General features: G+C 43.5%; 1 protein-coding gene across 1 annotated transcript in view; it reads left to right on the top strand.

Annotated features, from left to right (window-relative positions):
* Positions 1 to 14239: 14239 nt before the first annotated feature.
* The window catches only part of KDR (kinase insert domain receptor), a 38034-nt gene continuing 26607 nt past the window's right edge, over positions 14240 to 25666 (top strand). Inside the window, exons 1-11 of the mRNA XM_090035942.1 lie at positions 14240 to 14398; positions 16574 to 16652; positions 16775 to 16971; positions 18740 to 18864; positions 19174 to 19342; positions 20256 to 20395; positions 20651 to 20822; positions 22336 to 22447; positions 22553 to 22716; positions 23790 to 23946; positions 25367 to 25490. Of these exons, the coding sequence (XP_089892068.1) occupies positions 14335 to 14398; positions 16574 to 16652; positions 16775 to 16971; positions 18740 to 18864; positions 19174 to 19342; positions 20256 to 20395; positions 20651 to 20822; positions 22336 to 22447; positions 22553 to 22716; positions 23790 to 23946; positions 25367 to 25490 (1503 nt within the window). The 5' untranslated portion in view covers positions 14240 to 14334. The remainder of the gene's footprint in view (positions 14399 to 16573; positions 16653 to 16774; positions 16972 to 18739; positions 18865 to 19173; positions 19343 to 20255; positions 20396 to 20650; positions 20823 to 22335; positions 22448 to 22552; positions 22717 to 23789; positions 23947 to 25366; positions 25491 to 25666) is intronic.

Here is a 25666-nt window from a genome sequence, read left to right as displayed (position 1 = left end):
ACAGCTGCAGAGGCAGGCTAATGGCTACAGTATTTCCTGAAGATGTAGGAGACTTGGGCACTTGTCTTGCCTCAGGAGGTTTGAACTTCATCACTTGCCTAGCAGTGTACCCACACACTAAAACTATGGGCAGATATGGCCAGGCTGTGAGTGCCTTTCACCTCCTCATACTTTTGAAGCTAGCTTGTTGGGCAGCTGAAAGGGAAAGACTGCTGGGGTCATTAGGAAAGCAGGCTAGAGAGTACCTAACTCTGTGGCTCAGGGAAGAAGGTCCATCCCTACCCTACAAGAGAGGGAACCCTAGATCAGTAGTGTAGCATGGCATGGGTGAATAGATCAGGTACCCTGGGTGCTGCCTAAGAGGAACAGCAGCAGAAACGGAGAATGGGGGAATCTCACCCCACCATCCCTGGCGCAGGAAATACATGCTATAGAGTACAAGGTGTTCTGGAAATTGTAGTTTAGTAGAGCAGCAGTGGAGTTCACTGAAGCTGGGGAGAGAACTGTCCACATTTTTATGCTGCCAAAATCAGCGCTATGGACATGGACTTTGGTGGTAAAAAATGGGGTGAAAAATTCCACCCAGCAGCAGCAAACTCCACTGCCACCCTAGAGAACTATGATGCCCAGAATTCCTTCCACTCCAATGACCCTGCTCAGCTCTCTGCTTACTGCTCTTCCTGCACTTGCAAACTAGAAGGTACTGGAGTGGGGGAGAGAGGAATGCCCTGGGTTAATTTTTTCCACACCACACCTCTGTTCTAGATTGTGGCCCCCACTCACAAAACTGTTAAAGTATTTTACCTAATGACTCTTTAATGCCAAATGCATCACAGACAGCAATATATACCTGGAGGCATGCCATTGTAAGTCATGATATCAGTGCAAAGGGGAAGCAACTCTAGCGTGTAGAGAATAGGGGGATTTGGTAACAAACGGGTTGCCAGTCCTTAGGATGCTCATTCCACACTTCTGTGTAAGTTGGAGGTGTGGTGAGAGGCATCATGGAAGGAGTGTGACTTTAGGAGACACTAACGCCAGAGTCAGACAGTGTCACCAAGCTGAACTGAACTAGTAATTGAGGGCTGAAGAAGGTGGAATATTGCATGCAGATGGATTTTTTTATTTTCTTAAAGAGGAGTCAGACCTTAAAGTTTGTTCTAACCAATCCATGAGACTTTCTTATCCTCACTCCAAACATGCTTTCCAGTTAAGAATTGCGGGTGTTTTTCAAGAGGCCTTTCCTGAATGAAGGAGTAGGCACAAGACGGCTGCCACTGAAAGGCTTTTCAGTTACTGTACTGCAGTCTAGGTATATATTCCAGCTTCATGGGGAAGACGCTTCAAGGGGATAGAGCATCATTTGAAATCTGCAACATTTTAGAGGTGTGCATTTTTGTACCTGCAGGATTACTGTGTGCAGTCTCTTAAAGAACTATTTATTTATGATGACGATGTTAGATTGCACAGTTAGCATTCTAGGGGACCTTAGGATCCTGGTAGGATAGTATAACGTGCAGGCTGTTAACCCTTCAAATACACAGATTATTTTATGTCTTGGTGATTTTTATGGGTATATCTGAAATTAGGATCAAGCTTTGAGTAAATATTTCCCTTTTTCTTTTTCACAAGTTTCTCAGTTAAAGAAAAATCACCAGTGTTCAAAATAGTACCCCTCAGTAGGCTTCCCTTAGAAAGACGGACTAGATGATCTAATAGTCCTGTTTGGCCTTAAAAATCTCTGAATCTCATATGCTGCTTGCTCTTAGACCTATGTCTCTCTCTACAAAACCAAAATGGAACACATTTTTAACCTTTGAACAGCCTCAGAGGCGACACAAACCCAATGGGAATTTCAGTAAATGGACTGTCACTTCCTATCTGTTGAATCTGCAGCCCTGGAAACCTCACTACCTTGTATTAGTTACTGAGTGGTCAGAGGAGATGATTCAGCTACAGCAACAGCAGGAAGCAGCGGGACAATAACAAGTCATTTGCTGTGAGGTTCCTGCTTGGATAGATGACAGAAGATGGTCATACATAAAAAAAATGTAATAAATTGATTGATTGATAGATTTACAAAGGAAAAAATAGGTGGAGGGCATGGTATGTCTTTGCATTTGGCTCACTGATTATGGGAGATGAAGAAGTCCACTTTAATGGATTGAAGAATAATGGTCCACTCAATAATAAATCAAGGATTGTCACTTTGATCAGATAAACTAATTAGATTGCCTATCATTCCTAAAATTCAGCTCTGGTATTTGCCAAGCCTCATCCATTTATCATCTTGAATGGAGTTTAAACAGAAGCCAGATATGTAGCTAGTGGGACTGTTCACTTATTTGGGGACAACAATGGTCATCATTTGGTTGAAATAAGTATGGGGCAAAAAGGAAGAAAGAATATAAAAAAAAGCCAGTTTTTAAGATGAGCTTTTAAACTTACTAGGAAAAAGTCTTATTAAGAAAAGTGTCTTGGATGGTGAAGAATTTGAAGATTATGAATTAAGGGAGATTCATTGTGTTTGTGGTGCTGCTAATAGAAATAGGTTTTGATAATACAGCATTTGTAGCAAGCCTTCATAAATACCAGGATCTTATTTACTCTTGGAGAGAACTATGGACTTCAGTGAAAATTAACAATTCTAGCGTCATAAATGATTATCCACCAGGATGATACAATTGGTATTACTGAAGTAGTTCCTCCCATCCTCATAGCAATGCCCTCTGCATCTTGTTTGGACCTAACGCTGTCCTAAGTAATTCTTGCACCCCCAGCTGTTGCAATTCCTGTAATAGTATCACCCTTGTGATTGCAGGAGATTGGACACAAACAAGGTCTCCTAGGCCCTCTGCTTAATTGACCATAGAAATTATGGTAAATAAAATTAATTACTAGAAAGAAACTAGCTTGAATGCTGTACAAATGTATAAAATAGATTACTGTATAAATGGAATATTTTCACCTAGGGGCAAAGGTTAATTAAGAAGATGAGTGCTACTGCCAGCCAATCAGTAGGCTGAGTGAGCCAGTGAGTAACGTGATCTGTACTACTTGGAAATCACATTTCAAGATGTAACAGTAATAGAGTGCTTATGCAAATGTATTGCATTTCAAAAGCTGCTGCCACCCCTATGCATTCTACTCTGCTAGGAGTGCAATGCACAGATATAATATTAGGGCTATTTGCATACTTGAATTTGTCTGTTTGGCTGCTGAACTAACAAATATTTTGCTAAAACAAGTGGCTACTTCTATCTGAGTGGAAACCATGTAATGGCAATTTTTGGCACTCATGCACTGTTTAGCTTTTACTTCTACCCGTGGTGGAACAGGATTGTTCTACCTGCTGAAAGTGGGGAGGGAAAGAAGGGTAAGGGCTTGTCCTACCTTTTTATCTATTAGCTTTGTGGTTAAGGTATTTGCCCAGGAAAAGCCAGACCTCAGCTCCTAGCCCACCTGACCCAGAGGACAGAGTTGAACCTGCATTTTCACAGCTCTTACTACTAGGTCGCATGCTGGGCTTTGACCAGAACACCCTGCAGCCCTCCTGAAGCTGTCCAACAGCACCTTGTGCTTTGGATGAAATGAATAAGTGGCACTGGGATTGTTTCCATTGCTAGGGACAGAAATTACACACAAACCAGTTTAAATGATCAGAAACTGGTTTAAGCCTGTAACAGAACAGAAGTCCAGTGCAAATAAACTGGTTTCCAAATGGCCAAAACTGGTTTGAGATAAACCTGGTTGAATGTAGTATTAGATTAACTGATTGAGTTCAAACTAGTTTATGCAACTTCTGTCCCAGACTCCTTCTTGGTTTAAGTTAAACCAGTGTCCCCCAGCATCCCAGCATGCTCTGCAGCCCTGGGCTGAGATGGGCGCTCTGCTCCAGCAGAGCAGGGCTGGCCCTACTCCTCTGCTCCTTAGCCAGAGCAGGGGCAGGGGCGTGGCCAGATGCTGACACCTCTAAGGCAAAGAGGGCAGGGAAGAGGCTTATTCCCCACTCCCTCCCCTATTCCACCAGCACAGACCTGCCAGGCATTTCTCCCAGCAGTGGGTGTATGGGCAGCCCTGGCAGTAGCCTGAAATGAACTGGCCAGGGAGGGGGTTTAATTCCCCCTCCCTCTCCTACCAGTATGGACCTGAGCCAGGATCTGCCTGTCACTCCCTGCTCACTGCTACAGTGGTGGGGGCATGGCCAGAGGCCGGCTGGCATGGGTCCCTGAGGCAGAGGGGGGAGGGAGGGAGTTCCACCTGCTATGTCCCTGGGGGACTGCAGCCAGGGTCTGCCAGCCCCAGCCCTCACTGCCGCCAATCGCTCCCTCTGCAGATGAGTGGTGGAATAAGCTCCTTCCCTGCCCCCTCTGCCAAACGCCAGAGGAAGGAGGGAAATAAGCCCCGTCCCTGACACCTTGCCTAAGGGGGCAATACCCCAACCCCTGCTGCTGGAGCGGTGAGGGGAGAGGACACTGATGGGGATGGGTAGCAGCTATCATGGTTTCCCAGGGAGTGCAAGCCTTTTCCCAGCAGGGGACTGTGCTGCGGGTGGGAGCAGGGTGGGCAGATCTGCCACAGACTGTGCGGGGTGAGCAGTGGTGGTGCTAGGAAGGGCTTGTGGGGGCTATGGCCACCACCCTGAGCTCCAGTGCCACCGCTCACCCCACATAGTCTGCAGCAGCACTGACCTCCCCAACCTCACCCACAGCACAGCCCCCCTCCCAGAAGAGGCTTGTGCTCCCGGGAAACCATGAGAGGGGCTACTGCCCCCATCAGGGTCCCTCCCCACTTGCTGCTCCAGGTAAGGGGGCAGGGAAGGAGTTTATCCTGCCATTTGCCCCAAGCAGGGAGCAATCAGCCGTGGCGGTGGTTGGGGCTGGCAGACCTAGTGGTGGTGGTTGGGGCTGGTGGTCTCCAGGGAACAGAGGGGGTGGAGGGGGGAATAAACCCTCTCCTTTCCCCCTATGCCACTGGGGCCATGCCAGCTGGCATCTGGCCATGCCCCTGCTGCTGCAGCAGCATGGGGGGAGCACCAGGTGGATCCTGGTTTGGGTCCAGCTAGTGGGACAGGGAGGGGTGAAATAAACCCCCTCCCTGGCCACTTCACTTGAGGCTGGCCACATCCCCCCCCCAGCACAACTTCCCCACAGCTGAGGATGCTCTCTAGAGCCCTCTGGCTTCTGGTTTGAGCCACTGCATGTGCTTGTATTTTCTGAATGTCTATTCACTTGCAAATTGGTTCAATCTAGACAGGTTAGACTGACTTTCAAAGATTGAATGAATTCAGGAATTCAGGCTCCAGCTTTTTGACTGTCTGTCCCTAGCCCATGTGATTGGGAGCAATAGCCAAGGCTATCACCCCAAACCCTTTCCTTAAATCTCCTCTCCTCTCCTCATCCTACTCCCCTGAGCCACCCTCTCCTTGACTTGTTGACCTCTACCTGGCCCCACATCTCTTTTACTCTTGGCTGCCCAATGGTTCAGTTTCAAGAAGAGAGCTGGAGATTGCTTCTGGCAATACCTTGCCTGTGGCCTGGTGGTTAGAGCACTTTTCTTGGAACTGCGAAAGGCAGGTTCATACTGTCTTTGGGTGAGGGGAATCTAGAACCCTGGTCTTCTGCTCCCTGGGCTAGTGTCTTAACGACTGAAAGAAGCAAGCCCCTTTTCTCTCATCTCCTCCTATTTCAAACACCTCCTATAACTAACATTTTGGAACGTACACAATGTTGTATGCCTGCCCAGGCAATTCTATTCCCTTACAGCACTAACAGCCAGAGTGTAGCCTACAGAACATTCTCAGTAGGGAATTTCAGGGCGAGTACTGCTATGTACAATTGAAAGTATGTGTAGAGAGCTGAAAATTGCAGATGTGTGGTTATAGAAGTACCATTTAGGTGCATGAAGGTAACATATGATTAACCTTTTCTGTAAAGACACTCAAGGTTTATTTTTATATAATACTTCGCTTGTTAGGGAACTCATGTCAGATATAGAAGACTTGGGTTCAAATTGTTCCTCAACTTGAGGAGGACTGGAACCTGATTTTCCTTCCCTCCAGAGGAAGAGGATTGACCCTGGGTCTCCCATATCCTGGGTGAGTGCTGTAACCACTGGCAGATTGAGTAAGAGGAGACTTCCTTCTAGAGCAGTTTTGTGAATCCAGCCCAGAACTTTTTCTCCAGCTAAAATAGTCCAGGATAGCTGAACCACAATTTTCAGTTACTACATTATTCATTAAAAATAAAAACCCAAACAAAAATCACCCTGCTCTGTATAGAACCCAGAAACTCCACTGCTATCCTATAGACCTTATCAGCACTCCTGGCTGACTGTAGTTCCAGTGGACCAGTTTAGAGGCTGAATCACCTAGCTGTTTTCCTTTTGTTTACTGACTAGAAGAATATGCCTCAGCTTTATGTCCTGTTACAAAGGGGAGGGAGATTACCAGAGTCCACAAAAAAAGAAAGGCCTTTACTACTAAGGCTCTATTAGCTACCTGCAACTTTCACTGCCTTCATTCATGATTAAGGTATCTGTAAGCATGCTTACCAGCTGTATTGCCATTGGCTGCTGCACCTCAGCTGTACTCTGTGACTGATTTTGCAGATGGGAATTATAGACTATACAGCTGGCGCTCACTTGCCTCAGACAATGTTATCTTTATAGGTGTCTCCCAGGGATTGGACACTGCTGATTTTTTCCATGCGGAGAAGAGGATGTTTTGCTATAGAGAGCAGGCATCAACACAGTGGGATGGGGGGAAACATCCTGCCTTGTGACATGGCTCCATCACACGGCCTACCAAAGCTTGTAGGAGTGCTTGCTTCCTTCCTCTCTGTGCACTGGAGGTGGGAAGAGTGTTTGCACTCAGGTACTACAAAGATCAGGTACAAGATTGAAAGATAAAGATAATGACACTACTAATGCTAATGGTGCTACTGCTGTAAATCTTCCTTCTCTTTTAAGGTGGCTGTGATGAGCTATTTCTGAACCTCAGGACTAAAGCAGCAGGGGTCAGTGTAATTTGTGAACTCAGTGCAAGCTCATATCTCTTCCCTCCAGGTTGTTATTTGGAATAATTAAGCAAACAAAAGGCTGCCTGTCTGCTCCTGCTGCTGCTGGCAGTCCTGACCAGGCTCTTTCAGCCTTGGCCGCCTGTGAGGTGCTGAAGGCAGCTATGGTGGAGAGGAGTCGTGACTCAGTCAGAGGGGAGCGGGAAAGGGAGTGACAGGGAGCTTGCCAGCCTCTTGCCCGATCAGTGCCTGCTGTGTCTCAGGACTCTTTTTGAGAGGCTGCGCTGTCTCTTTGTGTCTTGTTTTTAATGAGCTTTTGGCCACCAGAGTAGCAGATGCATAAACAAAAGCATGTTGGCCCCCTGTTTAGCTAAGGGGAGATGTCCTGCCCCCTCCCTTTATGCAGATCTTTGCCATAGATTGTTTTACAAAAACAGGATTTTCCTAGTTCAGAGGCTGAGTGAAGAGAGAAATTGTTTTCTTAGATACCCTGCAAGGAAACAGGGTAAGTCTTCAGGGGACAAAACACAAAACAGACAGTGGTGTGTTGGGAATCTTTAGGGCTTCTCCTTAGTTTTTATAGGGTCTTCTAGCTCTTACACTTGTGTGAAGTGCTATGCAAATAAGCAGCCTGACTGTACCCAAACCCTCAACCATCAGCACTCGCAGACAGGGTCAGGTCCTTTGCTGTGGCTAAGATCCTTCCAGTGTAGCAGGAAGGGAGGGCTCTCAGAAAGCCCTGTTTCTTTGCCAGTTTTGCCTCAGTCAAAGCCCTTGACAGGCTGTTCTGAACCATTCAAGGCATCACAAGTCTCCAAGGGGTTGTCCTTCAGTCGAGGGAAGAGGTTGCAGGGAAGGAGCCTTCAGTGCTAGTTGTGTGGATATATGATTGCCAGCATTCTTCCCACACTGATGAAAGTCCAAGGAAGTGGGAAATCCTGCTCCTTTTGCATCATTTGAATGTCAGGATAAACTTGTATGTGCAGTGGCATTTTATGCACATGAATCCCACATGTATCTTGTCTAAATCTAGGCAAATTTAGAGTTGAGATTTTATTTTGCGTTTTCATTTTCATTTTGAATCTCCTGTCCAATGCCATAGCAATGAAGTTTGGTGCCTGGGGCAAAGCCCGCAGTGGCAGCCTGCCCTTGCCCCACACACAGATCTGGGGCCCACATGCTCTCCCATGCTTACCAAGGCGTGCATGCAGTGGCCAGAGTCACCTATCCTTTGTCCCTGTGCACCCCTCTCAACCCAAAGAGTTGCTCGCAGCTCTGTCCTGCACCTTGCCCAGGCTGGGCAGCATCTGTTGGCGCCCCTTCGCTTCGGTGCCTGAGGTGATCGCCCCACTTGCCCCCTCCCTGCCTTGCTATGGCACTGCTCTTGTCTCTATTCCCATAGCTCTAAGCCATAATGGTCTGACTGGTGGCTCAGGAGCTGTATCTGACCCATGAGGGGTTAACTTGTGGTCCCTGGACGCTTGCCTGAGTCCTGCTGCCCCCATTGCTCTTGGGTCTATGGGGTCGGATAGTATGGTGGGAGGCCTGGTGAACTCACTATCTGCAAGCCATCTGCCTGGGGCAGTGTGGTAGTGACAGGGTGTGGGTGGAAATCACCCACATGGTGATAACAGCAGGGGGCTTGCACAGCTGTGGGGCAGGAGGAAGAGAGCTTGCGTTGCTCATGTGCAACAGTGAGGTAGGGCTTACCTGTGCAGTGGTAGTGGTGGTGGGGGATCACACTGCTTGCACTGGGAGGGACGGATGGGGGGGACTGCAAATGGTCTGTGACCTGTGTGGCTTCCAGTGGCTCTGAAGTTGGACAGTGCTACTCTAAGCTGTTGTCAAAGCTTTTTCTTATGAGTCTCCAGGGTTGCCCCTCCAGTTGTGGACAAGAATCAACCCTTTTGTCTCCTTTCCTTCTGCTAAAATCCATGCTTCTAGTGAAATCAGCATGAGCCATAATTATTGCAGCTTCCTCCTCACTTCTCAGCTTCTTTCCAATACATCCAAGAATCTACAAAAGTCTCCTTTCTCTCTCATTACCCAGACCACATTGCTTCTCTATTTGGATCCTTTAATTGGCTTCCCCAGGACTTAGCATTTGTTTCTGGTAGAAGCCACAGCGTGCCAAACGCTAAAGAAAGGAACAGCTGCTGCCTTTTACTCCCAGAATTCACAATATAAAAAGACAGACAGGTAAAGGGTAGGTGACAGGGGAACAACAGTGAAAGCTACCAAGATGATGACTGGCCACGTCTTGAGTTGTTGTGTTTTTTTAGTTTTACAAAAAAATACTGTTCCCATTGGCGCTTCAACCTTGCCATGATGATTAGTCATCTAATTTCACATAGCTGCCACAGTAGACAGGGGCTTAGATCAATTTTCCGTTTCTTATATGTTAGTTATTTGCCTTCTCCTTATTCAAGTTTTTGTCATTCCCAAAGACAACCTCTTCTCCAGGGGCAGATCCATGGGGGTATGGTGGTGCACTGGCACACCCTGCTTCTGTGATGTTTGGTCCACTCAAAGTTTAAAAACAACTGCCTGGCAGCAGCATTTTTAGTCAGGCAGTGCTGAGGGAGTCAATTGACTTCCTGGGCTCATCATCGGCTACCTGATCCTTCTAAACTCTTCATTCCAGACCAACCAACCAACCGAAATCAAAACCAAACCAAACCCTGGCATAATAACATTATAATTGAAAATTCACATTTTATATAAACTGAGTCAATAAATTATAACTGCTATCATCTGACTGAATTTCAGAAGATTGCTTCTTAAAGTTATATAATGTGAAATAGTTTAAATCTATTGTTTAAATTATATTGTTATAAATACTATAAATTACTTTTAAAAATAATTCAATATAGTGTTGTGTTTTTTAAGGAACAGTATTTGTAGGAAGTCTGTCCTAACACATGTGCATGTATATATGAAGAAATAGAGTGAATTACAAATGTATTACACTAAAATAATTCCTTTGGACCCTGTAATATATACAAGTGTTTTTCATTTCATTACTAATTTCATTTTTTTCCCTTAACTGGCCTAACTCTTTTTAAGGTGAGCCCTTCTTGGAAGTTATAACTTGAACTCATTATCTTAATGAGTCCTTTTTGGGAGATTGATTGAAAGAAACACACAAGGAAAAAAGAGAGATGGTGAGCAGTGTTAGTCTGAAGACAGGCAGCAGGCAGGGCAGGGTGGCACCTTAGAGCACTTACACATATGCCTAATGCCTGCTCCAACGCACGCTAATTAGCACATTCCAGCAACCTCAGCATCACATGTATTCTGTGTCCACGCACTTCAAAATGGTGGCGGGAGCGCTTTAACTAAAGCTCATTAAATGCGCTATTTTGAAGTGCACGATGCTGACTACACGAGATGCTGCGGGTGCTTTATTTAGAGTGGCTCCCATCCTGGAGCACATATAAAGGTGCCATTAGATATTAACTTGTTTAGAAATGCATAAGTTTCTGTAGGCCAACAAAAGCTTATGCATTTCTGAATGTGTTAGTCTCTAAGGGCTTAGTTACATGTTACCCTTACAATGTACTAAAGGCACTTAAAATGGGAGTGTGGGAGTGTTAAAGAAGGAAAACTGGTGCTAAGTGCAACACTGCCCTGCCCACTGCCTGACTTCAGACAAACACTGGTAACTACCTCTCTTTTGTTTCTTGTATCTATTTCTTTAAATCAATCCACCCAAGTAAGATTCATTAAGATACGGATACAGAAAGAAAAAGCAATGCTTATTTATGTGAATGCTGTGTGCCCCCAGAGCAGGCAGCAGTGGCACTGTCGGCAGCAGGAGTGTGGTGGTGGCAAGCGGGGAGCTCCCACAGGCAGCTGCAGTGCTGTCGGTGGTGGGTGAAGGTGGCAAGCGCTGACCAGCAGTCAGCAACCACCCTCAGATGCCACTGGTGGTGGTGGTGGCAGCCAGCAGCAATCATGGACCACCTGCAGATGCTGCCGGCGGTGTTGGTGGCAAGGAGGGCAGGGTGGTGAGTGGTGACCCCCTGCAGGTGCTGCCAACAGTGACTGCCGTGCCTTTTTGCAGGGGGTGCACTGCAACACTGAGAGGGTGCATGTGCACCCGCATACACATCCTATGCTTTGCCAATGCTTATTTACAGCAGTATCTGGTTATGATCAAACTACATTTTAATTTGAATTGTCATTTGGATGAAAGTTCAATTAGCATCACTGATTGACTTCCCTTTTCCCTGTGAGTTTGAACTGAATTGAATTGAACCGAGTGGGAATTGTGCTCTTAAGTCAACTACATGCTTCTGAAAATCTTACCCTCTATCTTTGCTTTACTGTTTTTGAAGAAATAAATATGAAAAACACATGCTTATGCATGTGACCATCATTAAAGGCAAGAAACACCTAAACAGGTGTGCTTCCAACATTGCAGCATCTAAGACATAAGCCTGAAAGTTATTGTGTTCTGGAGACAAACTATCAGACCTAATTTTCTTTGTGACTCCAAGTTGTTCTAGAGAGAAATTAGTAGCTGTCACTCACTTTAACCATCAGGAATTTATGCCCCCATGCCCAACAGGAGTTGAGTCATGGCTTTTCCATTCCCACCCATTTTCTCTGGTGATGTGTCTTGTTACCCACAAATGCCTGAACCCCTCTCCACCCCCGGTCCTTCCAGTCTATGCATGAATTAAGGGCATTTTTTAAACTTGCTGTTTTAACTTACTTTTCTGTGTAGCTGCACACTATAAATCACAATCTAGCCCAGAGGTTCTCAACCTTTTTGGACTGGATGCTCCCGTCACTGGACTTAAGTCATCCCGCACTGGACTTGAGGAACCGCTCCATAACTTGTGAATTGTGTGGAAGCCAATTTCAAAAACTAATTTATATATTACTGTGTTTACCTCTTTGCAGAGTGGCCAGACAGTAGGGGTGGGGGATCTGCCAGGCAGGAGCAAACTTGAGCCTGCACTTATCTGCTTATCTCCTCACTCCTCAGGGCACCCTTCAAAGGATTTGGTGGTACCCCAGGGTACCCCAGCACTCTGACTGAGCTTCACTGATCTAGACCAAAGTTAGCAAAGGAGATTCTTTAGGTATCCATAGGATCAATGGTTCCTGCTAGGTTTTGATTACTAGTTTGTGAATATAAACTTGTTTGCTAACCAGTTTCAGCAATGGACAATTGTTTTGCAGTTGAACCCAGAGTTCTAAGAATCACTCAGCAGTGCCACTGATTCCACACATGTAATACTGGAAATGTTGTAATGAGGCCTGAACATTTTTTGGCCATAAATAATAAAATGTTGTCGGGGTAGGGCAACAGTACACTCTTGTCTGAGTGTGGCTCACTTCACTCTTTTTGATGCAAGAGATTCTTTTAGGTGTAATGCAGTTTATTGGAACTTTGGGAAAAAATCAAATGAGAAACTTAGCTTTTCTCACTCCCACTAGAATTCTGTCAGCAGGAGGGATGCAATTTCCAATGAAATTGCATCAGTCCCCCAATACAGTGGGAGAGCTGAAATTGCACAGCACTCAAAGTAAAATTACAGGCTTATTGACTAATTCATTTGTGGATAGAATCTTATGCAGATGCATTAGTATATCAACCAGAGCAAATTATGCACAACTAAAATTTATTTGTATGAATGCTTTTATTTCTCTAAAGGAGGATATTTCATAAAACTTCTGCCAACACTTATTTGAACACTTACGTTTCAACTACAGTCATCTTTAAAAAAATCCTTTTAATTAAGAAAGTAACACTCCATTCTTATATTTTATTTCTGGAGAAGAACCTACTGACTGGAGCCTGTTTACATCACCCTGATCTTATTAGATCAATAATTACAACCAAATCCTGCAGGACTTACTCCAACATATTTATACCTCGATCATATCAATAGCATTGTTGCCTGATTAAATAGACCTGGATCTAGACATTAGTAAGAAGAGGTAAAATGCTAAATCTTACAGGAAATAACTTTATCATGGGGGACCAGGATTCAGGTAACTAAATCATAAGGGATGTACTAGACACATAGGGGTAATATATAAATTATATCAGATCTAAGGATATAGATGTTGCCATATACAGTCAGTGATATAGTATCTGGGCACCTGGACCAGCTTGAGATAAGCTACATCCAGCTTACTGTATGTGAACAAGGCCACCATGTGAATGCGTCAGAGCTCTTTTGGGAATTTTTGTTGAGGATTAGGTACAAGATTTTACAAAAACATGACCAGAGATTTTAAGCACCTCCATTTTTGTGGAGCCAATAAGAGATGCTTTCTTATATGGCAATGATTTTCAGAAAATCATGTGCATTCATCCTCTGAGGATCAAGACTCCTAAGGTGCCTCAAGCTTACACAGATTAAAAGTGGGAAGTTTCCTGTCACAAAATACTGTCCTCTTCCTTGGGGATTTCCCAAAGTTTTGGTAGATTCCAGGTACTTTCTTTAACATGAAATCATATAGGTCTTGAGAAATAATTTCTATGACTTGCTGTTTTCCAGTCACACTTGCTGTTTGACAGCCACATCTAACCAGCGAGTGAATTTCCCCAGAAGAGTCTGTGAAGAAAATGTAGTGTATTCTTGGATTTTGCTGAGAAACTGTGGTCCAAAGGATATGTTGTTTCTGATTGCTCCTGTCCTGGGCTCGTGGGCTCATTGGAGACCTTCTCACAGGGACTCTCTGCAGCCTTCACCAACAAGCATTGTTTCCCTTTGTGTTGACTTGTACATGCGCTTCTTGCCTGTTTTGGAGCAAGGCAGCCCCCATTTGAATGAAGGCACCCTGGGAACATGCCAGCTCCGAGCCTTCACTCTTTTTTGTTTTTGGATTACGGAAAAAAGAGCAGTTCTGCTGCCAAGACCCCCGGAAGACACCCACGGGCCAGAATGGCGCTAACATTGTTTGCAGTTTTCACGACAATCCTGCTTGCACACCCAACGCTGCCTGGCACCCTGTGGCACCCCTGCAAGGAGCTCAGGTCACCCCTGGCTGAGAATCACTGCCCTGCCCTGCGCCAGCCTGATCGGGCCAAATCACCAACGATGCCCTCTTCACCGCTGCAGCCAGGGGCTGAAGCAGATCTCCGGCAGGGGAAGGGCTGCAGGGCTCAGAACCCCCGGGCGCCCAGCGAGGGGGCGGGGCCGACGGAGGGGGAGGAGTCTCGGCAAACCAGGCCACGCCCCTCTATAAAATAGCGGCGCTGCGGGCGGCGCGCAGGCAGTGGCTGCCCCACAGGTGCGCGGGGCGGTCGGTGCGCGGCGGCCCCGGATTGCAGCGGCAGCGGCAGCGGCGGACGATGCAGCCCAGGCTGGCGCTGGTGCTGGCGCTGTGGCTCGGCGTGGGCTCCCGCCTGGCTCCAGGTAGGGGCAGGGGCAGGGGCAGGAGCCGGAGCCGAGCGGCAGCGCTCGGCCCTGCCCCGAGGCGTCGGTGGGGAAAGGTGCTGCATGGGGCAGGGCAGAGCGGGGCGTAGCCTCCCCTGGGTGGCGAGCGCAGCCCCTCAGTGCCCAGAGCGGTCCCCGCAGCCCCCGGAGCAGCACGGTGGGTCCCCGGCTGGAGCAAGGTTTCCGAAGGGCTGGGTCAGACCCTGTGCCACACAGCGGGGCAGCAGGGCTTTCCCCCCGGTCCTTTCTCACTTGCAGCCTCCGGCCCTTCTCGAAGCTGTGGCTCCGAGGCTGTGCCCCTCACTCCCACGCTCAGTCGCGCCCGGTGCCCCGTCCCTCCCTTTGCGGCCCCGGCTGACCTGTCCGCGTCCCCCGCGCCTGGTGGCAAGGAGCTCCGCGCCGGCGCGGCCGGCTGTGTGCCGACGGATGGGACAAACGCACCGCACCTGTTTGGCCCGAAGATGAATGTTTTGGGCAGACGGACATTACAGAGGGCGCACACATTGGTCTGAGGCCAAATACATGCACGATTACTTCAGCTGTTCTTCAAGCTTTACCACCACGGTGGGGTTTCTGAATGGCTACGTATGTGTTCATGCCTGTTTCAACAGTCTTTTCTCCCTTGAGGTGCAAATGCTGCGCTCCAGTAGCTTAACACCAAAGATCATCTAGGGAGTGGTTGGTTGTAGTTTGGCTATAGATCAGCATCACTAGCTCAATTCAGCTAGTAAATATTGATGGAGAAGTGTATTCCCTTGGCAGACTAGGTTCTTTGGGTAAATGCGGTATCTTTTATTAGACCAACTAAATAGTTGGAAAAATTGTTCTTTGCAAGCTTTCAGGCTCCAACACCCTTCTTCAAGCATAGGGAGAGTCTGCTGTTGCTATATGTTCTCTGTGGTGAAAAAGAAGCCCCCAGTAACCCCTTTCCCTCCCACCCTCAAATCCTCCCCTTCCAGAGGTTTGATGCTCTGCTATTTATTTATATAACAGCTCTCCTTGAAGCCACTGGGGACTGCAGATGTGCACCTGAGGGGAGGGTTTGGCCTGGGGTGGTTTGTTTGCGATTACCTGGCAAATGGGATAGATGTAACATTAGTTCTGATGCTTATCATGAGGAAAAATAGCTGCATGATACTTTACAAGAGAAAGCAAACCAGCTTGTATCTCTAGTAGTGATGGTTTTCTAAAAGAAAGTGCAAATATGTGAAAATGGCAATAGAGAAGGCAGAGTTTGATCAGATTATAATAGAAATTCTGGGAAAATATTGTACATTACAGACATAGGCTTACCTTATTGTCACTAGTAATAATCAAGTTGCCACTCATCTGAGCTCTGTCTTGTTAGACTTATTTCATCTTTAGACACCCTTTACCAAGAGAGACTCCCTCCTATTGGGAATTATTGGAACCAGTGCTAGAAAGGTCTCTTTCTGTGCTATTTACAATATTGCGCAAACTGCCTCACCAGACAGTTATCTAAGACTGAACTGGAACTGATTTTGCAACCCTGGTGACAAGGATTCCCACTAAACACAATGGACACAATGGAACAACTCACACAAAATAGGAATAATTTTTCCCGCGACAAGGGAAAAAGTAAGCAAGGAAAACAACAATTGCTCATATGACCTTGTGCTTATGATGCATTCATAGAACCATAGAATCACAGAAAATTGGGGTCGGAAGGGACCTCAGATGGTCATATAGTCCAACCCCCTGCTCAAAGAATTATTCCTATTAGTATTTATTAATCAGTAGCCGTGGCAAATGTGTATGTTCAGTTTATTGTAAGTAAAGTTGGTAGGCTTTTTCTCAAGGGAGTGAGATCATCAGATGAAGGTTCACTTTTTTCAATGTCCCATATCCTCTTGTTAGACCTTGAAGTTGGCAATGCAAGAAAACAGGAACTCCACCCTAGCTTTATGAATTGTAGTGCTATTCTGCTAGCTCATGACCATCTGCCTATTCTTCCTGTTATGACAGATCTTGAACTTACTGGGATATGTGAAAAGTGATTATTTGCCCATTACAGGTTGACACGTTATGTAAAGGTGTTCACTTAAAATAGCCTGTATGTACACTTTTATCCTGTGCTTTTTCTTATTGAGTCTCACTGGCTTTTGGCTCATTCGTTTACTGATGTTTCTGCAGGCCTGGATCAGCCAACCCTTAGCATCCAAAAAGATATCCTTACAGTAACGGCAAATGATACATTAAAAATTACTTGTAGGTAAGCTGTTTTTCATTGTGTTAAAAGGGGCTATTTAAGGACTATGGGACTGAATTTTACTGACATGGAGTAACTCCATAGCCAGTCTTGTCCTTATACTTCTCCATAATTTGTTTTCCTAGTGGTCAAAGAACTGTGGAATGGTTTTGGCCTAACAATCAGAGCAGTTCTGAGAAACGTGTCACCGTGACGAACTGCAATGACAGCCTCTATTGTAAGATGCTCACTCTGACAAAAGTAATAAGTAATGACACTGGGGCTTACAAGTGCCTTTACAAAGACAACCAGGCAAGCACAAGCATATATGTCTATGTTCAAGGTAAGTGGTTAAAAGATTTCTACCTATTGGTAAGATAAAAAGGAAATTTGGAAGAGAGGTGTCTAGCTTTTCAGGCAGCTTTGGTCTGATTTAATATTCACTGCTTTGATCACAGTAAGGAAACATACTTGACAGATATGCATAAAAAATAGCATGTTAAGACTTCCAGCTTTAAAAGAAAATAGTAGTCTCTCCACTTTCTTCTAAGGTTTCAAGAAAAATAAAAACACAAATATGTATCCATTTTTAATGGACAAATCACACATTCATTTTGTTTGTGTATTTACTTAACATGCGCATATTGTCAATGGTTGCAACAGACGGGGAGGGAAGTCTCATCACGGCAGTGAAGGAATGGGTGGCGATCAAACTTTTCTTGTGAGAATTTGTAGCAACTCCTAGATTTGGTTGAGCTACATGTTCTGCAGGAATCAGATCTTATGGCTTTTTAGTTGTCCCTTTTCCAGTCTCAATCAGAAAATGCAGGAGCATACTGGGAAAAAAATTGAAGCAAAAGGTTAATCACATTTCTGCTCTGTTTGGTTTTTGTGTGAAAGTGCATATCCATTTATGTTTTATGTCATCTCTCTTAGTTCTGTGCAGTTCATACAGATACATTTACCGGCATATTAATAGATGTGGGTGGAGCAACAAGCAGAACAGTGCAGCAGCAGAGCGTGTATTTTAGTTGTGATAGAAAAGTTTTGTAGTAGTAAGCTGTGAGATCTCTAAAATTTGCCACTGAGAAGAGCAAAGATGTTCGTCAGGTGTGGTATAAGGGATCATCTTCAGCCTTGTGCAGTTAATATTCTAAATGCAAATATTTGTGCATGACAATGACATACTAGTATGCCAGTTACTGTCAATGGAGAAGTCCTGGTCCCCATAGTTGTTGAATAAAATCTGTGATTATGGAAATTAAGCTAATACAGTCCTCCAGACCCTATCCAATGTTTCTCAACTAGGTCTGTTTCTGTGTTTGTTTTTATATGAAGAACTGATGTTGTCTTCAATAGGAGTTTCATGAATAAGAGGAATACAGGTTATATGCACGTTGTGCAAATAGATACCATGTAATAGGATTGTGTTGAAATCAAGGGTGGAATTTGGTCTGTCTTGCATTTAGACTCTTACAGGGAAACACCTCTAGACTTCAAAGGACTAAGTTTTCAAACTCAGGCTTACTTGCAATGCCTTCAGTAACCTCATTACATACCCACTGGAGAGTAAGCATCTACCTATTTTTGCTGATTACCTATTATTTCTGCACAGTTATTTTGCACAGTTGTTTTTTTTAATGAACTACACAGAGCTTTGAAATGTGTGTATGGACTAGTGGTCCAAAGGTGCGCATATACACACATGCACAATTTTTTAAAAAGGAAAAAGAATAGCCATCAGTTGGAGATTATACAGCCCTTAGCAGCTGTAACTTATATCAGACCATGTCCTTGTAGTTCTAACTTGGGCAAACCTGTGTTGACTTGGAGGTTTGCCTGAGTAAAGATTGTAGAGCTAGGGGTGTCATTTCTAGAATTGTAATGTTTTGCCACTGGTGCATTCTTAGTTTTGCAAAAAAAGGAAATATTCAAATAAGCATGCCAGAAAAGTATAAATATTGGTCAAATAGAAAAGGATAAAATTGAATATATATTTTAAAAAGAGAGAAACAATGGAAAGGAAAAATGGTGGGGGGAAATGAGTTCAAAATAGCATGTCTCAACTCCAGAAAATGTGGTGGGTATTTACAAATAAAATCTTCTTCTAGATTACAGATCTCCATTTGTGACTTCAGTTACTGATCAGCTTGGTGTTATATACATCACAAGGAACAAAACAGTGGTGATACCATGTCTTGGAACTGTATCGAACCTCAATGTATCACTTTATGCGGTAGGAAAAAAACACTATTTCATTACTTGTATTTAGAGTTAGCTAATGCCAACTTGACATAAGTACAACAGATTGAAATAGAACTCTTAATTCTTTGGGAATTATGAAATCTATTAATAAAATAATAATGTTTTAACTGTACTCATAATTCAATTTGCATTTCTCAAGTAAAGATCTACTGACTGTAATGAGAACTTTGAGCCAGGATGTTAAGCCTGGGCCCACAATATTGTAACAAACTTAGATGTGACATTTTGGATTTGTTTAATTTTGGGTTTTGACTGGATGTTTTAATGATATTTTTAACAGAGGTATCCAGAAAAGATATTCGTTCCTGATGGTAAATTGATTTCATGGGATAATAAAAAAGGCTTCACTATTCCCAGTAACCTGATCAGCTATGCAGGCATGGTCTTCTGTGAAGCTAAAATAGATGATGAAAGCTATCAGTCTGTGATGTACATAGTTGTGGTTGTAGGTAAGCTGAAGATTATTCTGTATGGCCATTGTTTTATCCAGTGTTATATTACTTTATGTGACACATTGATCCATTAAATTTGTTTGGATTGTAGATTAGGAATAGTAACAGGTAATACAAAATGTGTGGTTTAACGTATACGACTCCTTTCACTTCCCAAAGGTGCTGTATTTAAAGGGAAAATGTGCCACAGCCATCTATGCTTAGGTCCATCAATGCTTACCAACTCTATACTGATTCTACTTTTTTCAAGCATGTAGGGATTTGTTTTTTGTAAACACATCCTCTCACTCTTAAATGCATGTGGACTTACTGGAAACCAAATCAGAACTGAAGGGAACTTGAGAATACGCTTTCATAATATCACCAGCAATTTGAGAAAATGGGTCTTTACTTGCAATTAGGCGGCTGTGGAAATCAAGGGAGTGTGGCACTGAAAATAAAAACCTGGTTTCTAAGAAACTGAGTGACTGAAGGTGCTCAGATCCAAACACCTTGGAGGGGTGGGGTGTGGAAATCTGTTGGCTTCTTTCTTTCTCTTGCTTATTCCAGCTCAGAGAGACTGTCATCTTTTGCTGCTTTTAACTGACAGGGTGAGACCATTAAGTAGCTTTTTGGTTAATAATGATCTAGGAGTCCACTTAGCCTGCATGTGTTAAATTCAGGCTTTGCATATGACAATAGATCTACCTTGTGTGTCTGTACAATTTAGGGCCATCCTGGCAAACTGAGCCTACATGGTCGCCACTCCTTTCATTTGGCTATATGTCCATCTCCACACTGAACTCAGGGTTTTAAGATTTCTGCCCTGTGGGTGGAATTCCTAAGAGGAAGCATGTTATTGGAGAGGTATCTTCCTTATGTCCTTTAACATCCTTTTTTTTTCATATTTTGTTTCATTTGCTTCCTGCAGGATACAAAATTTATGACCTGACTATGAACCCTCATCGTCAAGTAGAGCTGGCAGCAGGGCAGAAACTAGTTCTAAACTGTACTGTAAGGACAGAATTGAATGTGGGAATTGACTTCAAATGGGACTGTCCTTCTGGCCAGGTAAAACAATTTTTTAAAAAAGGTTGCTCCCTTTTTTAGAGGCAACCTATTTATTAATCTGGAATAATTAAGAGGGATGCTTCCCTTCTTGTTTTAGCTTTCAGAAATACTTGCATGACAATGACATTTTAAGTTGACCGTCTAGAATGTTGTTACTGCTGTAAATATTAGCAAGAAAGTGAGGAATCGGCTTGTTGCATGAATGAGAGGAAGAGTTGGAATGAACTGCATTTCAGTAACTTTTATCTGTTATAGGGTAAACATGTCACAATCAGGGATTTAAAAACACCAGCAGGGAATGAACTGAAGAAGTTTGTAAGCACTCTTACAATCGAGCATGTGACCTTAAGTGATCGAGGCCAGTACACTTGCCTGGCATCCAGTGGCCGTATGACAAAGAAAAATGGAACTTATGTCATTGTCCATGGTATGAAATTTTCAGGCTTAATTCCACAAAAAAATTTTGGGTAGGGATTACTGGGATGGAAAATGAACAGGTTGTAAAGTCAATAGCTTTACTGTAAAGAAACCTAAATATGTGTAATGTGAACTATCTGTTCTCAGGTTGCTGCTGCAGTTTTTCAATGGCTTCTAGTTTATTTTTTCAGTAGTAGTATTTTTATACCACCAAATTTTTTTCTGTTTAATGATTAAACTTTTAGATTCTCATGTGTGATTATCACTGAAAACTGTAAAGTAACCTTGAAAAACTGATAATTAAATAAACTCAAGTAGATGATCAGCAAATTAAATCTCTCCCTAAATAGTCCTGTAATATTGAAATTGTGTAGAGAAGGTCAGATTTTGCCACTCTCTTACACTAAATAGAATTCAAGATGCTGCTTCCAGTGGGACACTCTGCAGAGGAAGATATTGCTGAGTATAAGTGAGGTGACAACATGCAGCCTTTGGCTTCTACGTTCTGGAAATCAGATTCAGTTTTGATTATGAGGAAATGACTTGGAAGAAATTACTTTGGCCAAGTCCTTAGTTATTGTTGGGCCAAAATCTCTGATCCTTTCTCTATCCTCACTTGGCTAAAACTCCAGTGGCTTTAAAAGCTTCCCCACCCCTTTGAATCAAGAGTTTTACTGAGTAAGATGTTAATGAGTGCAGAAACATTGGGATAGACATAGAGTTTTGAGTCTCATGGAGGCTGAGTTGAAGCCATAAGTGAAACAGATTTCAGCCTGTTGACTTGGTACATTCAGATTCATTTATCTGACGAGAGTGATTAGAGATGGAAAAGCTCTTTGAGGCAATTGAGTCTGTTCCTCTGCAAAGACAGGTAATGGACCCCTTTAATGCTAGAGATTTGTATAAGATGTTAAATTTATTTATATGCGATTTTTTGCTACATAGCCAGTTACACTGTTGTTCTGAATACAATTTTTCTTCTTCTGTGTGGCAAAAAAAATAGTGTAAATCCTTTCAAAGTTGTTTTCATTGCAGTACTCAAATAGATCATTTCAACCATTTCTCTACTGTTTAACTTGATCACATAAAGTTTGGAATACTGTTGTTCCCTGGAATAGATCAATTACAACCTTTTTGTATGATTACATAAATGGGAACACTGGAGAGGTTTTAAATGAGATATTATATAACTTTACATACATGTATCAACTTTCAACTTTGTTTGTGTTGCTTATTTTGCTACCAATCAGTAGTAGTTAGACTTAAGCACCGGAACAGAGATTTGCTGCGCATCTCTGAGAGCTGAATCTCGTCTTGCAGTCAACTATTTCCAGTGCCAAGGAGCCACTGACTGCTGTGGAAGGGCAACAGAGAAGACATGGGTTGGGAAAGTTGCAAAGATCTGCGTAGCTAGGAGTGCATTCCATATGGTCATAGAACATTTGAGATGGGGAATGGGCAGCTTCAGGCTGGAGGATGCGCGAGCATGTTTTGTTTCATGACTATCAATTAATTTATTTCAGAAAAACCTTTCATCAATCTGGATAAAATGGAGTCTATGGTGGAGACAAAATTTGGTGAGCAAGTCAGAATTCCTGTGAAGTTTACAGGATATCCCCCACCAGAAGTAAAATGGTAAGAGTCTAAAGGTGTGATACCTTTTTAAAAACGAATCTTGCTTTTATGTGCATGTCCAGGAGAATCTCTAAAGCATTCAAATACCACATATTCTCCTTTTAGGTATAAAAATGGAAAAGCCATCAGCACAAATCATACGATTAAAGTTGGTTATACATTAACAATTACTGAGGCAAGTGAAAAGGATGTTGGGAATTATACTGTAGTACTCACAAATCCCATTAACAAGGAGCAAGTGAAACACACGTTTCATTTGGCTGTGAATGGTAAGTTGCATATGGCTGTGGTCTTTTTACTCTTTCTTTTATAAGGGTATATTGTATGTTAAACCTTTCTGAATTAAAATTCACAGGTAACTATAGCTAGCATAAACCACATCTCTACAGCTCTGAACTGCCTTTCATTTCTGAATTATAAAGATTTAAAATTAGTACAAAAAAGCAGCAGCAGCCAAGGGAAGTAATTGAAAAACCCTAAGTGATGGGGAATACAAACTATATATTCTTTCTGTAGTCTGCAACTAAGGCATATTCAGGTTCTCCTTATTACATGAAAGGATTTCTTTTAGTTTTTTTGTATATTATTTTTTGGCCTGCGTCTTATTCTTTTCCTGTCCCCTGTGCTGTCTCCCACTTTGCATCATGACTTCTTCCCCGCCATCCTGGTCTGCCTCACCCATCCTTCCTGCCCCCCTCAGGCTGTCAGTTCTGTTTTGCTCCACTCCCAAAGCCCCTCTTCCATTTTGCTCCTCAGGAAACCTGGTTAGTCTGAGAGCTTAAAAAATAGTAGGGCTTCAAAATGGCAGTGTGGCTAAATACAGCAGGATCGTGGTTACAGCATAGTGGGAAAGGCTGGGGGAGTGGTACGGTGATCGCCCACAGGTCAGGGCATGTTGGCAGCGAGCAGGGAGCTTGTGCTGGTGACCCATGTTGACAGTGATTCTCTCAGGGTGTGCACTGCCAATCTTGGAGTGCACGTGCACCAGCTTGTACCCCTTACGCATTGCCAGAGCTAATCAGTGTGTCCCCAAAACCCTGGTGCTGTACCTTGCAGAGACTTTCTAATTTCCCCTGAAGGCAGAATACCTCTTCTTTGATACTTTTGCTTCCCAATGAAGTCAGTGGGGAACAAGAATAATCAGCATCTTGCAGGAGAAACCCAGCAGCATGCAGGTTGAAATCTTAAAAGAAATACAAGAGTTCAAGTGAGCGAGTCTGCGTGACAGATACAGTATACCTCTCACAACAAACTGTATTCTTCCTCAGTAAGAAGAGGTGACAGAAGGCAGAGAATTTCTCTCTTTCTTCATGGTCAATAATATGCAGATTTTGTCCTTCAGTTCCGCCTCAGATCGGGGAGAATGCTTTGCTGGCACCTGTTGATTCCTACAAGTACGGCAGTACTCAAGTGCTCACTTGCACAGTCTATGCCGTTCCAACTCCGGTCAGTATTCGGTGGTATTGGCAGTTAGAGGAAGAATGCACTTTCAGCCCTCAGTAAGTACCACATACCTTGCCAATTGAACTTCTTAGTGTCAGCTCTGTAACTCCTCACAGGTTTATAAAATGCCTTTTGGTCTATTGTCTTAACAGCTCAGCTCTTTACAAAACTATAAAAACATTCAAAATCAGACACCCAGGAAACAGAAATCCTGGGTGGCATTTCTGCAATGCAAAGGGGTCATGAATCCAAATTAACCTAGTGATTCCCCTGTGCAAGGCGGTTCCTAATGCACAGTACCTGTCTAGTGGCTTTATCTTCCCTTGTGGAGCACTGCCAGTTTCTCAGAATAACAGTTGCTTCCAGAAAATATAGCCAAATATGTCTCTTTTTTACTTCCATCTGTGCCAATGCTCCCACTGATTATAGCAGGGTAGGTAGTCTTAAATTTCCCCCAGGCTGCAAAACAGTTAAAATTAATCATACATCTGATCAAACAAGTGGTGTTACATGATATACCAAGATCACCAAACTCAGGCTGGCAGGCTGCTGTAGTGGGTATTTGCTGGCCAGGATCACCCACTGAGAGAACCTATCAGTTGTTTATAGTATTTGATGCCTTTTTGGCTAGCATCTTGGCTTGTTGCTGGATTCCAAACAGAAGCATCGGGTGCCCTTCCGTCAAACTTTGCTGGGTAGCAGCAAGTCCCAAACATGACACCAAAACAGGAAAATTGCTGTATATGCTAATTACAGTTCTTTGTGTCTTTTCTTACACTGGTCAGCTGCTGTGTGTGATGCTGCCTCTTATCTGTGTGAAAGTGTAGTTGAGAGGAAGTGCACACTGATTGATGTCAGGGAATGATAGAGAGAGCGCCTGACCAAGATCCATGCAGCTTCCCTTATCTGGGCCTAGCACAAGGCCAGACTTCCTTAAAAAAAATAAAAAAATAAAAGGCATTCCGCTTTCCTGTTGTTGTTTTTAAAAAAACTTCCACTAGCTTCTTCCTTTGGTGCCTGGTTATTTCCTACACAAGGGCAACTGTCTTGAAGAAATTCTTTTAAGGAGCCAGTGATTTTTTTTGTGTCTCTCTGTCTTCCTTTGAAACTAAATTAACTTGAATTGTCAATTTGTGAAAGGAGGCCTGTTCCCAGAATAGTTCCTTCCCTCAAAATATCTTGATTGGGCTGACCTGAGTAGATTAATTAGGAAATTCACCTCTAGGCCTGGGAATTTCTATTTTTATAAAGCACCAAAGGTCTTGGAAAGGTTGTAGGTTGCAATTAAATAGAAAAGTTTTCAGGAACAAACTTTTATCTCCTATGTTATATACAATGCCTCTTCTTTTGTCTCTTGATTTTTTTTTTAATTTAATTTAATTGTTTATGTATTTAATATATAAACTGAACAAAAATGGTCCTTGAAGCACTGAGAATTTCTTTATCCATACTTGTGTCCATCTGTCTGTCTGTCAGTCAAGCAGGTTTGGGAAATAATCCTTATGCATGTAAAAAATGGAAGGACATTTTGGACAGAAAGGATGGAAATCGGATTGAAATTGTTAAAAACCAGTTTGTTGCTATTGCTGGGAAAATGAAGGTGAGTTGATATACATCCATGCTCATTAGGAATAGACAGCTTCTGAGAGTTTTATGCTGAGTTTTATGTATTTGTATTGAACCATAATAGGGAAAGGTCTAAAAAGCAGAAGTAGAATTGTTACATGCTGCTAATGTTAGTATAATGCCGTTTTCAGGACATGTCTACATGTGCCA

This window comes from Crocodylus siamensis, chromosome 2 (assembly GCF_052110815.1).
Source record: "Crocodylus siamensis isolate JL-2025a chromosome 2, ASM5211081v1, whole genome shotgun sequence".
Lineage (NCBI taxonomy): Eukaryota > Metazoa > Chordata > Crocodylia > Crocodylidae > Crocodylus > Crocodylus siamensis.
The sequence above is the reverse complement of the archived record's forward strand: the minus strand, read 5'-3'. Positions and strand labels throughout refer to the sequence as shown.